Source organism: Miniopterus natalensis, chromosome 1 (genome assembly GCF_054644295.1).
Source record: "Miniopterus natalensis isolate mMinNat1 chromosome 1, mMinNat1.hap1, whole genome shotgun sequence".
Lineage (NCBI taxonomy): Eukaryota > Metazoa > Chordata > Mammalia > Chiroptera > Miniopteridae > Miniopterus > Miniopterus natalensis.
The window spans coordinates 136,864,895-136,882,612 of record NC_142081.1 but is presented as its reverse complement, the minus strand read 5'-3'; the positions used below and the strand labels follow the sequence as shown (position 1 = coordinate 136,882,612).

Sequence of the window (17,718 nt, the reverse complement as noted above, 5' to 3'; positions counted from 1 at the left end):
TTGGTTAGGCCATCTTTAACCTTTTATTTCCACGTTTTATTTTCCCCTTTTCCTTTAATGTGGTTCATCCTGGGTTTCCTCTGGGGCATTTAGTTTTGGATCAATTTCACATATTTAGGGAGCCTAACATTAATGAATATGGTACTGAGGTATCAGTTCCATTGTAAAAGATATTTTGATGATGATTCACATTAAATCTTTTTTGAGTCGACATTCTGATTGCATCATGTTAAAATGCATTTGTTGCCATAGCAATTAAGCAGTTTAATGGAATATAAGCAATATTTCCCCATATTACTGAAAATTTTTGGGGGAGAGCTATGAAAGGCAGATTGGCTTTATGCAATTGAAGTTTATGAAATTAAAGAGTTAGCTATGTAAACATTTTGATATGAAATAATTATCTTTCTTAGTATCATGAGCCTCATCCCAATATAGCTTTCCTGTATCACTCATGAAGGAAGCATGAAAAAGTACTTTTGAATATATCTATCTATAGCAGATAGCTGGCCATCTTTGGAATTGTTTTTATGAACAGAAATAATTATTTCTGGGGAATTTGGATGCTACAGCTAAATATAATCCACAGAAGAGGAAGGGGCTATGAACCAAAACATACTCAAAAATTTTTTTTTGTTTTCTTCTGTATACTGAACATAAAAAAAAATGATTCAAAACCCAACACGGGTTTTTAAAGGGGGAGTTCCACTTAGGTATTTTATGTTCATTGCTTTGGGGTTATGTGAAAATATTTTGTTATTGGAATACTGTTGAAATTCACTTTACTGGTATTGATAGTCTGGAGTATTTACATTTATTGAAGATTGGAGCTCTGGTAGCTATAAGATCTGGGACAGGTCACCCAGCCTGGTTCAACTGCTTCAGTTTGTATACCGCTGAGAGAATTGAAGCAAAAAGATTCTCTTTGGTCCCTTGCTGTGCCATTCTAAGATTTATACAGTTAAGTTAAATGGGGAAATACAGCCCTCTAGTGGTTCTGTCGTGCTTACACTTAACTTCGGTGCATCTAGCATTTCTCTAAAGTTACCGATTTTAAGAGAATCAAATTTTAATATTATATGGCATAAAAGAATGGGGGAAAAGGTGTTGGAAATATCTTAGTCTAAGAATAAATGTTCATGTTAGATTGTAACCCACTTATACAACATATTTTTTGAGTTATAACAAGATAGTCCAGAATATTAGAATTATCCTATACTTTACAAGATGAATGAATCCAGGTACTTGGCTGATATATACAGTGCTTATTATTATCAGGTAATTACTTGTGCATATTAAAATATAGGGTAAATTAACTGAGGTGGATTGTGAAGTAGATCATGCTATACCCATACTATGAAATATGTAGCTATTAATAAATCAGACTTAGATTTATAGACCTGGAATATATGATATAGCTTTAGGGGAAAACAAATTACAGAATGATTTTATATATACATAGCTCCCCATTTTTGCTTTTAAGAAAGTGGGGAAAACTCAAACCCTTGTATGAATATATTTGTGTGAGCAAAGAAAAGCAGAAAGGGTATAAACCAAACAATATTATTACCTTTAGGTCCATGAGATTTGGAAGGATGGGGAAGATTACTTCTTTATTTGTCTCTTAAATTCTTGTGGAAAAAAACAAAAGAAATTGAAATGGAAAAACTTTAAAGGGTCAACTGAAAACAAAGCCTGGCTCTTAATTTCAGAACTGATTTCCAGCAGAGAACAGTTAAGTCAGCTCCTGCACTGATTTTCTGAGTTTGTTTATTGTTTAAATGGGATATTTGCACTTGATAATCTCCTTAGATATGTAAGGATGATGCCCAGATTGGTTAAAATGTGTGGCTTGGTATTTCTCTTTATTTTGTTAATAAGCTTTTCACTTGCTGTGGGAATTAAAATCCTTTCCTCTTTAGCCCAATCACATTTGTTAAGGGAGGGCCTTTATGAAAAGGCTATTCTTTGAGGTCTTGAAGTGGAAGTGATTGGTTCTGAAAATTCTTTCCTCGGTGGCTTTATAACATAATTATTGAAGTCTTATTATGAAGGCTGTCTCAATACCTTCCCTCCAAAAATGCTAAGGAATAATTTAGGCAACCATTCAGACTCTGAAAATGGCTTGGTCTTTTCACAGACTGAACACAATATTGTTGCAACTTACTTGATTATGGCAGGTATGGATGTTTAATTACTCTATTAACGGTACTTTTGCTTTCAAGCTGGTGAAGAAAAGCAGAGGATTTCAGTGTAAGGCAGTAGGAAGAGCATGGGTTTCGAGATCATGTTCCAAGTTCCATAATGTTGGCCAACCTCCTGAAGTCAAGTATCTTTTCTGAGTGGGGGAGGGGCTCATGTAAATAAGGGTGGTGATTCTTGCTCTCTTTCCTGGCTGTAAAGATCAAATAGGAGAATGTAGGTGAGATTAATGGTGGTTAATGTCACAAGTTACTTTGAATCTTTTTTAAAAAGTGTATTGATTTTAGAGAGAGGAGGAGGGAGAGAAAGAGAAACATCGAGCTGTTGTTCCACTAATTTGTGCATTCATTGGTTGATTCTCGTGTGTGCCCTGAGCAGGGATTGAACCCAAATCTTGGCGTAGCGGGCCGATGCTCTAACCAACTGAGCTACTGGGCTAGGGCTAATTTGAATCTTGATACATAATGCGAGAGCAATGAAGTGGGGCTGAGAAGAATTTTCTGTAAAATTATAATTCTTTGATAATCTATTTGGTCAAGTTTGTATTAGGGAAGACCGTACACTGTGGCAAAAATGTATTTTTATGTCTTTTACTATTCTCATACATATTTTTTGTAGTTTTGTCCTTGGTGGTGGAATCTAGTTAAGATCGAAAGGTCCTGGAAAGAAAATTAAAGGCATAAAAAGAGAGAGCAGAGTGTACGGTCAGTCACTGAGGACGGAGTTTGAAAATTCAGCTCATTCCAGGGCGCTGTATTGACAAGGTCTCACCCTTTAGTGTCACCGCAGCAGTGAGCAACTTCTTTAACCTTTTGTTCTTTCGCTTTCTCATGTAGATAAGCGCAAGCTATTTGTCCTGCTGGGTGTGAAGGGTAAAATTTAATGACACATATGGTAGATGTTGGACAAATATTTGTTTCTTCCTCCCCACATGCACACACTCGTCAATGCACATATTGGATTAAGATAAAGACTTGTTTGTCAAAAAGAAGGGAAGGAGGAAATGACAATAGTTCTGGGCTTATCTTCTTTATGTGTAGGATGAATTATAGTATAAGTTTTATACTGAGCAGTCACCTTATTTCCAAGTATGCTCAGTAATGCATTTTAGAATAACTTACTTTTGGATCGATTTATAAATATTTTCCAATATATTCACAAGCAGAGTGAAAAGTAAAACAAAGCCTACTGTACCCAGTCTATTCTTTGTAATTCTTAGTTTCCCCACAATTCACAGTTAGAGATTACTTCTGTGCTAGAAATTGTGGTTCCTCAGTTAGTTTTTGTAAATTTTAGTGATATGCTAACTTGCTCCTTTGAATACCTTTGTATGAGAAGTACTGGACAGGTTCTATTTTTGATTTTGTGTGTGTGTGGCAACCATACAAGAAAACAATATGTTAAAGAGAAAATCTCCATATTAACTTTTGGTTTAGTTAGTTTTTTGTAGATGACCAATAAAAGCCATCATTTTTGATCTGGATACAAAAATAGTGTGCAAAAAAAATTTCATATTAAGAAAACTTTCCACGTGGCTGTAATCTCTGTAGCATTAAGAGCAGTAATCTTAGTACTATGACTCCGATGACTATATGACCAGCACCACCTCTACTACTGCTGCTGCTACTATCATTATTTGAATAGTTGGTGTATACCAAGCACTGCTCTAAATACTTACGTGTACAGAATAACTCACCCTTATGCTAACTCAGTAAGTGAATAAGTTTTATTCTCCTCATTTACACAGATGAAGAGTTTAGGTAACTTGCAACACGCGCATCTACTAAGTGGTTAGATCAGGATTTGAACGCAGGCATTTTGGCTCTAGAGCCCTTACAGTGCCGTGAATACGTGTTTGCTTGTGTTCTGGGTAGGTGAACTGGAGGGAGCATATCTAACCCCTTCGTGCTTTTGTTCAAACACCTATTATTCTTAAGCTCCTTTGATTTCCCACCTTTGACAGAACACTCACACTTCCCAATCAAACCCAAAACTATGAGGAACAGAATTCAGTCAAAACATCCATTTCATCTGTTACTTTTACTAAGAACCTATTTAGATTTTTCATTTTTAATTTCCTCTTTCTGGTAGATTTTAACTATACCAACTCGAGCAATCTCAGACAATAGCAGGGGGTTGCTCACCAGTTTCTCTTCAGGATGGTGAACACAACTCTCCTTCTGTTGCCGACCCTCCTTTAGCCCCGAGGAATCCAGGAACGCTTCTAGCATCTCTCAGATAAAATCTAACCACCCCACCCCCACCTTCAGCACCCTGTATGGCCCACATCAGGCTTATGGGAAACTTAGGCATTTCTCGTAGCATGTAGGGGGTGTCAGTCAGGCTAACACGCACATCTGGTCACTCAACAATATTTCTCTTTGTAAGTTAATACACTGGCATTCCGATGAAGAGTTTCAGTCATCTGTCTTACCCCAGTTCAGCCAATTCTGGGACACCAACAATATTGAATTTCTGCACCTACAAGGCTGAGTCAGATCCGCAGCCGGAAACTTGGCAGGGATGACATCACCTGTGAGTCTTCCCAACGTACTTGAAAGCCAGCCCTACTCCTCTCGGCAGCCAGACCTTGCAGGGTGTGTGCTGGGTAAAGAGCTCAGATTGGACATGTTGAGTTCCAGCTAATATTGGAACAGACACAGGATCTTAACACACAGATACTTCATAAATGTTGAATGGCAGCTAGGTGAACAGAAAGGGATATAGATGCCCAGCCAGGCGTGGCTCAGCGGTTGAGCGTCGACCTAGGATCCAGGCGATCGGGGTTCGATTCCCGGTCAGGGCACATGCCCGGGCTGCGGGCTCCATCCCCAGTTGGGAGCGTGCAGGAGGCAGCCGATCAATGACTCTCTCATCATTGATGTTTCTCTCTCTCCCTCTCCTTTCCTCTCTCTGAAATCAATAAAGGTATATATTTTTTTAAAAAAAGGGATATGGAGCTGGAGCTTGGGTTGGGGCTGGAAAGTCACAGAAGAGCTTGTAGGATGATAGTATATGATAGCTGAGGCTTGAGAAGGGAAACTACAGAGAGCGTCTCAGACCTAAGGAAGGAAGGAGGAGGGGGAAGTTATGGTGCCAAATAAAAAGGTAGAGTCCTACATATACCCTAAAGATCAGCAGGGCTATCACGAAAGGCAAGGGAAGAATTTCAAGGACCGTGATTAATAGTGGTGACATGATAACCAGTCTTCAGCGCTGGTTTGTGCAATTGGCAGATTCTTCATGTTTTAATGTTCTTATTTCTATTCATTTTATTTTTTCCATCGCCGTTTATCTCCTCTATGCCCTCTCCCTCCTCCGCCAGCTCCCCTCCCGCCTCCCCTCCCACAATCACCACACTGTTGTCCACGTCCATGGTTCTTATTTCTGTTTTACAGAAGGACTGTGAAGATATGGAACTCGTTTTAAGAACAACTAGAACTCTTCAAATCAATGAATTAAAATGGATTTGCTATGTTTTGGAAGGGGCTTTTTAATTCTTTATATTTATTTATTTACAGCTAACATTTTGATTTATTTCCTTCCACTCTTTTCTGTGCAAAAATTTTAACATAGTGAACACCATGCTGTATATACATCACCTGTGCTTCCTTTCACATTTGATTTTGTCTCATAAGCATTTCCCTGTGATATAATGCTATGTAAAAATTCTTGTAATCAGTATAAAATTCCATCACATGGCTGTTCTACAATTTATTTAACCTCTCCAGTCTTGAGCATTTAGTTTATTTCTTTGTTATAAATAGGGCTGTGATAAACATCCTTGTGAAAAAAACTTTGTCTTTTTCTCTTTGTTTTTTGGATTACAAAGTAATATATTTTTATTGTAAATTATCCAAACAGTACAGAAATGTATACCGTGTTTTTAAAACAGTGGGTTGGGCAATGTACTTGCAATATATTTGGAAGCAATATACTTGGAAGCAACTGGCATTTTGATGTTTTACACGAAAATACCAAAAATTACTGCATACTCTCCCCTGGATTTTTTAAATTTTTCAATCGTCAACCAAGGATATTTTTCCACTGCTTTTCAGAGAGAGCGGAAGGGAGGGAGAGATAGAGGAGCATCAGTGTGAAGGAGACACATCGATTGGTTGCCTTCTGCATGCTCCCCCTCGGGGGCTGGGGATCGGGCCTGCAACCCGGGTACCTGCCCTTGGCCAGATCGAACCCCGGACCCTTCAGTCTGCAGGGCGACCCTCTAACCACCGAGCCAAAACGGCCAGGGCTCCCCTGGATTTTTTTTCTTTCTTTTTAGTCACTTTTTGCAATGAACACGGACTAAAATTCACTCTTTTGGGTGTGTTCCATGAGTGTGGACAAATGCATAGTCATGTTACCAGCACCACAATCAGGTGACATTCTACCCCCTCCCCCCACCAAATTCCCCCTTTCTTCTCTGTAGCCAACCTTTTCCCCACCCCAGGCCCCGGCAAGCACTCATCTGCTTTCTACTCCTTTGTTTCTCTCTGCCTTTTCCAGAATGTCATATAGATTGGGTCATCAGGCCAAGGACTAGAGTGAGGCATGTGATGTGCCTCTGGCACAAAATGTAAGGCGGTGCCCACCTCAGGTCTGAGCCCAGCCTCGCCTCGCCCTCCTCCTGGCCCCGGGAATCAGATAGTGTGTGCAACATTTGAGCGGGGCTTCTTCACTGTGACAATGTGGACGTGATTGCAGTGATCACCTGACAAATCTAGTACCCATCTGACGCCGTACATGGTTATTAACAATATTATGACTGTATTCCCTGTGCTGTACTTTACATCCCCATGACTATTTTGCAACTGCCAATTTCTGCTTCCTAATCCCTTCCCCCTTTTCACCCATCCCTCCAGCCCTCTTCCACCTGGCAGCCGTCAAAATGTTCTCAGTATCTATGAGCTTGTTTCTGTTTTGTTTGTTCATTTATTTTGATTGTTAGATTCCACACATAGGTGAAATCAAGGCATTTGTCCTCTGACTGACTTGATTTCACTCAGCACAGTGCACTGTAGGTCCACCCATGTTGCTGCAGATGGCAAGACTTCATTTTTTTTATGGCTGATTCAAATTCCATTGTATCTATGCACCACTTTATCCACTCACCTACTGATGGACCTTTAGGCTGCTTCTGTAAATTGGCTGTTGTAAATAATGCTGCAATGAACATATGTATGCATAAAAGGAGCTTAAATATTTAATTTTGACACTAGTTTTAAACCTTTAAAATAAACATAGTATATAATATTTTTGTGTATGTTCTCAGGTATGATAAGTATCCTCAGCAACATAATAGTTCTGGGCATCTTCATTAAGTACAAGGAACTTCGGACACCCACAAATGCAATTATCATTAACCTGGCTGTTACCGATATAGGGGTCAGTAGCATTGGCTATCCCATGTCTGCTGCTTCAGATCTGCATGGAAGTTGGAAATTTGGACATGCAGGATGTCAGGTATTGGAGGTCTTTGGAATGAAAGCTAAATAAAGTACATTAAAGAGATACAAATTTAAATGTCAAAAAAATCCCAAGGGTTTCAATAAAATAAGATTATATAAGATAATAGGTATAGTGCTTTCATTGAAAATAGTTTCAGGAGTGACTGGGACATATATTCTTTAATAAGAGACATGACATTACTAGTCATCACTATTTTTTAAAAATTTCCCCAACCCAAAGGAAAAAACAAACTAACAAAAAATTAATGTTCAACTAGAGAAGAAAAGCAAAAACTTACATATTCAAATGAAAGTTTGCATATTGCAAGTTCAAAAACAAATACCCTGCTTTCATTTGAAACAGCAAATATTAATGATATATCATCATATCTAAGTAACATAGTTAAGCCACCCACATTATTGATTTTTTTAAATATAGAAAGTCTTCCGTGAGAATTGCTGTTAAACACATCAGCATTGTTTTTACTGACAAGAAGATAAATTAATACTAATTTGTGTTAAGACAGTAGGCAAATAAAGACTATTGGTTTGATTTTTAAACTGTTTACTATTTTAAGCTATAAAATCATAAAGAGTAAAATGAGACTAATAGAGAATGATAAATACCCATGTATAGACCAATCAGTTTTGTCAAATCTTAATGTTTTTCAATATGTGCTTCAGGTTGTTTTTATTTTTAAAGATAAAAAATTTTTAAATACGGTTGAAGGTCATTGCACACTATCCCAATCTTATTTCATTCTCGCCCATGAATGTTTTTCTATCTTATTACATATTTATGTGTACATAAACTAAATACTGCCTGAATGTTTTAAATTTTGTATAAACAATATATTGTTTGCATTATGCAACTTTCATTATTCAATATTTTTGAGGGTTAGCCGTGTTGATGTAGGTAGCTGTAACTCACTCATTTTATGAACATAACCCAACACACTCATTTTTCTGTTATTGAGCATTTATTCCCAATTCTTTTCTGTCGTCAAAAAGGCTTCAGTGAATGTTCTTATACGTGTGTCCTACAATACATGAGAGTTTCTTTAGACACATTGCTTAGGAGAGTTTGGTTGGGTTGTAGAGAATGTTCATCTTCAACTTTATCAGATGTGGCCAAGTTGCTCTCCAAAATGGTTGTGCCACTTGCAAGAACTTCTGCTACTACACATTCTCCCCAATGCTTGGGATTGTCAGACTTTTCAATTTGTATCATTTTGATGGGTGTAAAATGGTGTCTATAATTTTCACTTCTTTGAATACATAATGTGGCATACATCTTTTTTTATGTCACAGACATTGAGGTTTCCTCTTGCATGATTAGCCTATTTTTCTGTTTGTCTTTTCCCCTTATTGAATTGTCTACTTCTAAATACTAATCTTTTGTTGGTTATATGCACTGTACCTAATTTATGGTTTGCTTTGCATCCTGTCTATAAAGTATGTTGTACAGATGTTTTACTTCAAGTCTTAACATTTAAAAAAAGTTTAGTTTAATTAATGAAGTCTCAAAACACTTTCCTTAAATTTGTTTATTAAACCAGTTACAATTGGACAGTGGAAGATGTATTTTCAAATCAGCACAATAAAAAGCATTTAATGCATTTAAAATAATTCTAGCAATGGGATAAAAATGTAACTGTCTCTTGGAAGGTGTGTAGAATGGTGGATTCTTTGCAATTTTGATTTTCAGATTTATGCTGGATTGAATATCTTTTTTGGAATGGCAAGCATTGGATTACTCACAGTCGTGGCCGTGGATCGATACCTGACAGTTTGCCGCGCTGACGCAGGTACAGCACTTTTCTCAGTGAATCTGTGTCTTGCCTAAGTACCACTTGACACACATTCACTTTAAAATATAAGTGTAATGGGCTGTGATCGTGGTTAGCTTTATTTCTCTGACAATCCTTGTTCAAAAATTTAAATGATTTCCTATTACACTTAGAATAAAATCCAAATTTCATGATCGCCTTCCAAGGCCCTGCTACCTTGCTAGCTTTGGCTAGGGCCCTCTCACTTTGGGGTCCTAGCCACCCCCTCTCACTTTGGGGTCTTTGTAGACGCTGCTCCCTTAGGCCTGGAAAGTGCTTCTCTCTGCTCATCCTCTGGGTGATCCTATCACCCACGTGGATAGGCGTCGAGCGAGCTAAAGTGCGCTGTAAACGATCTACTTGATAACAGCTTTGCATCATCAGTTAAAGCACAGTGAGGATGTGAAATCCATTATTGGCCAATGACGCTAATATTTCATATGTTTGTTCATAGGAAGAATGACCACCCACACTTACGTCGGCATGATTCTGGGGGCCTGGATCAATGGCCTCTTTTGGGCTTTGATGCCTATCATCGGGTGGGCCAGTTATGCCCCAGATCCCACTGGGGCCACCTGTACCATAAACTGGCGGGAAAATGATCTGTAAGAGACACTTTTACACTTTCTAATCAAATGTTTCTAATGTAGACATTTCCTCCCCATTTCTAATTTAAGCTCAGATCAAATGTTTTTTGTACAGAGTGGCGAAGGGCATCCTTGGTAGTGGTGATGTGATTCCAGGTTTGAATTATGCTTGTTTGCAAGTAAAGGCCACCCAGCTCCCCCTGGCCCCCTCACCCTGTCCCTTCTTTCCTCTCCTCTGGCTCAAAGGGGATACAGAGCACCCTTCTGATATTTGCACCTCAGAGGGAGAGCCTGAGAGGGGTAAGGGAGCGTTCGTGTCACTAGACAGCGTGTGGCTCTGGCAAAAGCCGAGGCCGACTCCTTCCTACCTTTTCAAAATGACCTGGTGAAAAAGCGTCTTCAGAGAATCACGCAGCCAAAGCACCATCGCTGCAAGTATTTGCTTGGTAGTTGGTGAAGCTCTTCTCTGTTTGCCAGGGAAAAGAGGATAATCTAGTTTGTTAAAGAAAATGAGAGATTACTCAGAAAGACAAATAGAAAATTTCTAACTCCCAATCGAAATCGAAATCGAAATCTAAACTTTTTCTGTAAATGGTTGACAAGTAAATATTCTGAGTCTTTACAGGCAAAATGGTCTCTGTTACAACCATTCAACTCTGCCTGTGAAGTAGCCATAGACAATATCTAAATAAATGTGGTTCCAACAAAACTTTATTGACAAGATAGAAGACAGGCTGGATTTGGCCCATAAGCCATAGTTTGTCAATCCCTAGTCTAAACGGCCTAAAAGTCAAATATACTTCCTAAGTCATTTAGTACTATAATGACTGCTGGACGGTGCTAGTATTATTTCTAATAATTATTCTGTTTCCCTTCTCCTATTTAGTACATTAAACAAGTAGTGATTTAATGATTCCCTTTTCTTATTTTCAGATCTTTTGTTTCTTTCACGATGACAGTTATTGCAATAAATTTTATTGTGCCTTTGACCGTGATGTTTTATTGCTATTACCATGTCACTCGATCCATTAAATGTCACACTACTAGTAAATGCACTGAGTACCTCAACAGAGATTGGTCAGATCAGGTAGATGTAACAAAGGTAAGACATTAAAATCCTTAAAATGTTTTTGTAATCAAGCTTTTATTTATTTAATTAATGTATTTAATCTTTTTAAAAAATTTATCTTTATTGTTGAAAGTATTACAAATGCCCCTCTTTTCCCCCCATTGATCCCCTCTACCCTGCATCCACCCCACCCCCAGCCTTCCCCATACCAATGTCTGTGTCCATAGGTTATGCTTATAAGCACATAAATTCTTTGATTAATCTCTCCCCACTTACTCCCCCACCCCGCCTTCCCTCTGAGATCTTTCAGTCTGTTCCATGCTTCTATGTCTCTGGATCCATTTTGTACATCAGTTTATTTTGTTCATTATATTCCACATATAAGTGAGATCATGTGGTACTTGTCTTTCTCTGACTGGCTTATTTCACTTAGCATAATACTCTCCAGTTCCCTCCATGCTGTCTCAAAGGGTAAGAGATCCTTCTTCTTTACAGCTGCGTAGTATTCCATGGTGTGAATGTCCTACAGCTTTTTTATCCACTCATCTGCTGATGGGCACTTGGGCTGTTTCCAGATCTTAGCTATTGTAAATTTTACTGCTATGAACATAGGGGTGCATATATTCTTTCTGATTAATGTTTCAGGTTTCTTAAGATATGTTCCTAGAAGTGGGATCACTGGGCCAAATGGCAGTTCAATTTTTAATTTTTTGAGGAAACTCCATACTGCTTTCTATAGTGGCTGCACGTGTCCGAATTCCCACCAGCGGTGTACTTTCTCCACACCCTCGCCAGTACCTGTCATTCATTGACTTGTTGACAGTAGCCATTCTTACAGGTGTGAAGTGATACCTCATTGTGGTTTTAATTTGCATCTTTCTGATGATTAGTGACTGAGCATTTTTTATATGTCTCTTGACCATCTGTGTGTCCACTTTGGAGAAGTGTCTATTTAGGTCCTTTGCCCATTTTTTAATTGGATTGTTTGTCTTCCTTTTGTTAAGTTGTATGAGTTCCTTATAGATTTTGGATATTAACCCTTTATCAGATGTGTCATTGGCAAATACGTTTTCCCATACAGTGGGCTCCCTTTTGGTTTTGTTGATGGTTTCTTTTGCTGTGCAGAAGCTTTTTATTTTGATGTAGTCCCATTTATTTATTTTCTGCTTTGTTTTTCTTGCCCTAGGAGATGTATTGGCAAACATATTGCTACAAGAGATGTCTGAGATTGTGCTGCCTATGTTTTCTTCTAGGATTTTTATTGTTTTGCGTCTTACATTTAAGTCTTTTATCCATTTTGAGTTTATTCTTGTGTATGAAGTAAGTTGGTGGTCTAGTTTCATTTTTTTGCATGTATCTGTTCAATTTCCCCATCACCATTTATTGAAAAGGTTCTCTTTACTCCATTGTATATTCTTGTCAAATATTAATTGACCATAATGGCATGGGTCGATTTCTGGGTTCTCTGTTCTGTTCCACTGACCTATATGTCTGTTCTTGTGCCAGTACCAGGCTGTTTTGAGTACAGTGGCTTTGTAGTATAACTTGATACCTGGTATTGTGATCCCTCGAACTTTATTCTTCCTTCTCAAGATTGCCGTGGCTATTTGGGGTCTTTTTGGTTCCATATAAATTTTTGAAGTGTTTGTTCTAGATCTGTGAAATATACAGATGGTATTTTTAATAGCAATTGCATTGAATTTATAGATTGCTTTGGGTAGTATGGACATTTTAATGATGTTGATTCTTCCAATCCATGAACACGGTATATTCTTCCACTTGTTTATATCTTCCTGTGTTTCTTTTTTCAATGTCCTGTAGTTTTCTGAGTATAGGTCTTTTACCTCCCTGGTTAAATTTATTCCTAAGTATCTTAATTTTTTTGTTGCAATGGTAAATGGAATTTTTTTTTAGTTTCTCTTTCTGAGAGTACATTATTGGTGTATAAAAATGCCATCAATTTCTGGGTGTTAATTTTATATCCTGCTACTTTGCCGAATTCATTTATGTAATCAAGCTTTTACACATATGTAGTCCCATGTCCTCTGCAGTCACCCCTCCCCACCCTCTCAATTCTTACTCTCTGGCTCTTTTGTCTGGTGTTTGCCTCCACATTTCTAAACAATGTGCTTATTTGCTGTTTTGGATATTTTTGTTTGCCATCACCTCTTGATTTACTACTATGGACAATGATAATTCTTTTCTCTTATACCACCAACCTTTTTATTCTTCCCCACCAACCTTTTTCTCTCCTCATCTTGTTTGGTTAGATGAAGAGTCAATTTTACATTATTGTGATTATCTAAATTTTATTTATTGCAGATCTCTGTAGGGGTCAATGATTTGTATTTCATTTAAAATAATTTTTTATTTTTCAATTACAGTTGATGTATGTTAGTTTCAAGTGCTCAACCCAGTTGATTGGACATTTATGTAATTAAGAACTGATCACCTTGATTTATTTTTTATAAAACTTTTTCCCCGTGGAGTTAATAATTTGTTTATTTTTTCTTTCTTTCTTTTCCTCTCTCCTTCTTTCTCCCCCTTTCTTCCACCCCTCCTTCCATCTCTCTCTCTCTTTGTAGTTCTGTGTACTTGTCACTAATTCATCTCTGATCTCTTCACCAGCAGCATCAATTTCTGCTCAGTATTTCTAAGTGCATCAGAGACTATCTCCTTTTCTTGGAACTTTGCTTCCTGGTCCTCCTGGGCCTGTTGCTCTGCTCTACACAAGCTGTTGTCTAAAACCACAGTCCAGAAAGGTGACATCCTCAGATCTCCTTCATCACCAGATGGGAGTGCTTCTGGCCTCTCTCTTGGTTGGATCTCTTGTTTTCTGGGTGGCATATCTTCTTTTTTCTTGGTCACTCCTTCTCATTTGGTGAAGCACATCAAGAAGATTCCTGAAAAAGGTATCAGGAGGTAAATTTTTAAAGATTTTGCATGCCTGAAAATGTCTTAAAATTCTACTATCATATTGGACTGATTGTTTGCCTGGTATAGAATTCTAAGTAGAAAAATGATTTTCAGAGAATTCTGAAGACATGCTGTACAGTCTCCTAGCTTCTGGTGTTGCTATTGAGAAGGCTGATAGCATTCTGGTGACTGAGCCTTTGTAGCAACCTGTGTGTTACTTCTGGAAGCTGGTGGGGATGTCTCTGCGTCTCTTTTCTGGAATTTCATACTGATGTGCTTGGTGTCACTGTTTATTCACCCACGTGCTGGTGTGTGGCAGGAGCTTGCAATGTGAAGACCCAGGTCCTCCATTTGGGAGAGTTCCTGTTTTATTTCTCTGCTGACCTCCCACCCTGCTTTGTTTTCTCTGTTCTCTTTTCCTGGAACTCCTTTTATTTGGATATTTAATCTCTTGCATTTATCTTCTAATTTTTTAAAAATTTTCTCTCCTATGTTATCCCTATTTAGGGTTTGTTTGCTTGCTTGTTTTTGTTTTTTTGTTTGTTTTTTTCTACTTTCTGAGAAATTTCCTCAACCTTGTCCAGGTCTGAGATTGGGTGAGGAGAGTGAGGCTCAAGCCTTGGGTGCAAAATTTAAATGGGCACCAAAAAACTCAGTAATAAAAAAAGAAGTTAATGCAGTATTTTTTTTAAAAATCAAAATTAATGCAAAAACCCATACTGGACATAATATAAGATATTAAATAAAGACAAGATTTGATCCTGCACTTGCACGACTCACCTCATTTACCCTGCCCTTTCTATTGCATTTAAAAATTCTACTCTCTCTTTTATAACTCAGGTAAAAACCGTTGTTATAGATAAAAATTAATTTATACTTTTCATGCCTCTTTAATAGCCTCCCTTTCTTGTTTTATATCTTCTCTCACTTCTGTGATGTTATTTTGTATGTATTTCCATTTTCCTTCTGTTCATCACATTTTTTGTTTTTCCTGAGTCTCTGAACTGTTTTGGTCTCTGGCTGTCAGTGTCTGCTGGTCAGTGACTGTCCTTGCATATCGAGAGTGATGCACTAGAAAGCTGACTGCAAGCTCTGGGTGGGCTCGTTGGTTGGGATGGTTCTTTGGGGGCCTTTCTGACAATCTCTATCTCTAGATATTTTCTTCTGGGCTGGTCAGTTTCCAAGGAGTAGATTCTTTCACGTTCATGTGGGGGGTGGGGGGTGGCATATAAGTCTGTCACCTGTATGCTTATGGCTCAGAACACGGAGGGGACAGCATGTAGCCCCCCTCTTTTCCATCCAGCACTCCAGCTCTCAGCTGAGACGAGTGTCCCCTGGTCCCAAATTTCCCTGCTTTCTCCCTCTTATATTGACCTTCTGGGTGCTTCTGGGGAGAAGACAGGGCTGCGGCCTGGCTGAACGCGGAGGGAATTCAGAAGTCCAACTGCTTCTTTTGCAGATTTCAATGATTTCTGTTTTGCCTTCCGTGGGCTGCCCCACATTCAGAGCTGGCTGCCACGCCCCTGCTGAGGCTTTCTGCGTTCTGTGCAGTGGGTTGCTCTGCGTATGCCAGGGGTCCACAGCGCAGCTACTAGAAATGGGGTAGGAGTGGGTACAAATCTGCTTTTCATCTAAGGCGGCTTTGGTACTCCTCCCTAGCCCACCAAAAGAATGGAGGATTCTTTACGTTGGTGTCACATTCTATCCGTTTCACAAGCTCTTGCCATCATAGGTGACTTCTTTTTTTTTGCACATGAGTAAGGAACAATGAGGGGGGGAAATGCAGTTTTTCTTTTATGTCATCAACAACATAAACTTATTCAAATTCCAATCTAGATAAGTTTTATGCTATTTTAGATATATTAGCTGTTTAGATATTGGGTTTGGCAAATGTTGATTTCTTTGACAGATGTCTGTGATAATGATATTCATGTTCCTGGTCGCGTGGTCCCCGTATTCGATCGTGTGCCTCTGGGCTTCTTTTGGTGACCCAAAGAAGATTCCTCCCTCAATGGCCATCATCGCTCCACTGTTTGCAAAGTCTTCTACATTCTACAACCCCTGTATTTACGTGGTTGCTCATAAAAAGTAAGTAATGTCTAAAATGCTTCTGAACAAAATAATGGATACAGAAAGAATGTTAAAAAAGGCAACAAGTAATCTAAGACTTCTGGGGTGGTGAGTGACAGAAACTCACTTTGAACTAGTGTAAGAGTTATTTGACTCATGCACTTGGAGAACCTACAATACCTAGAGCTCCAGTTCTGTGACAGGTTCTTCCCATATGGGGGAAAGATGGTCACAAGCGACCCCAAACCCACATTCTACCAGCTAAGCAGCCCCGAATTCGAGTTCCATCTCAGAGGGCTCTCTGGCAGAAAAGCTGCTGGAAGGTTGCTGGCAGGCTCAGCTTAGTTCTCATGGTTACCCCACCCCAAAATACATGCAATTGGTATTTCAAAGAAAAGAGTGGTTCTGTTACCAGAAAATGAACAGGGAAAGGCAATGTTGGGCTCTTTAACTGGGGAGCATAGTTGTATATTTACTAGAAAGAAAACATGCCATTCAGATGCAAGAGGAAAATCCAGTGCTAACATGAAGGGCTTCAGGAGAGGGTAGTCATTCAGGGTAAGAGAGAAAGATTCCTACCTCCTTTGTTAAGACTCTTGGTAAGGATTTCATTCCTGCCTCCTCAGGAAGCTTAGATTATTTCATTTTCTGTTGCTGCCAAAAGATGGAATGAACCCATCTACTGTGCTTAGATATTTGACCATAAAAATCTTAGAGGTCAAGTAATTTGATCTTCGAATGCCAATGCTGATTCTATTAAACCTATATTTGGGAGAGCAGCTTTACTTACAGGCATGTGAAAAAACATAAAAACTTTAAGACCAAACAGACGACAGAAGAAAAATAAAAGAACACATTTTAAATTCAGTGTATATTGATAGTTCTTTTGGATAAGTAGGTCATTCTCAGACTCCCCTAATTTCAAAAGGCCTTTGCTCAGAACAGATGCATGAAATTCATATCCTTAAAGAAATAAATTATCACAATTGACATTAGAAGCATCATTTAAACACATAATTATTGATTTTTACTAAATGTTTTTAGTGTTTACAATCAATGGCACAAATTGGTCTTCAACTGTACCATATACTTTCTACATTTATAAAGGTTCTCAGTAACAGGTGTTAAAATTGGAGGCAAACATTTATCTGGAAATGTTTGTTGGCAGTAGTGGCATATTAGTTATATTCGAAAGTGTTTTAAAATTCCAAGTCATTATAGAATAATGCCAGATCTCCCCTTTTTCATTGCAGGTTTCGGAGGGCGATATTTTCCATGTTCAAATGTCAGTCTCATCAAACTATGCCCCTGAGGAATTTTTTACCAATGGATGTACCTCAAAACCCATTGACTTCTGGAAGCATCTGAAATAAGAGGAAAGCACCAATTATCAAAACATTTTACTTACTTACTTAAAAAAAAATTATTTAAAATTTGAGCCCATTTAAATCAAATGCAGACATAGATTATTATTCTAAAAGAATGAATTCCTCAAGTGTAGTTTATAGTTCTTCTGTTTGGGCATTGGCTACTGTAGGGAATGTCTCTTTATTTCCTTTTATGTAAACTTATTGCTCATCTCCTTTGATGAATCCAGG

General features: G+C 38.3%; 1 protein-coding gene across 1 annotated transcript; it reads left to right on the top strand.

The window, feature by feature from the left end:
• Nucleotides 1-2,080: 2,080 nt before the first annotated feature.
• On the top strand, nucleotides 2,081-17,488 carry RRH (retinal pigment epithelium-derived rhodopsin homolog). The gene is made up of 7 exons (XM_087816050.1): nucleotides 2,081-2,180; nucleotides 7,475-7,665; nucleotides 9,358-9,457; nucleotides 9,933-10,083; nucleotides 10,999-11,167; nucleotides 15,960-16,138; nucleotides 17,374-17,488. Exons 1-7 carry the CDS (start codon nucleotides 2,081-2,083, stop codon nucleotides 17,486-17,488), a joined length of 1,005 nt encoding a protein of 334 aa, XP_087672176.1.
• The last annotated feature ends 230 nt before the right edge of the window (nucleotides 17,489-17,718 follow it).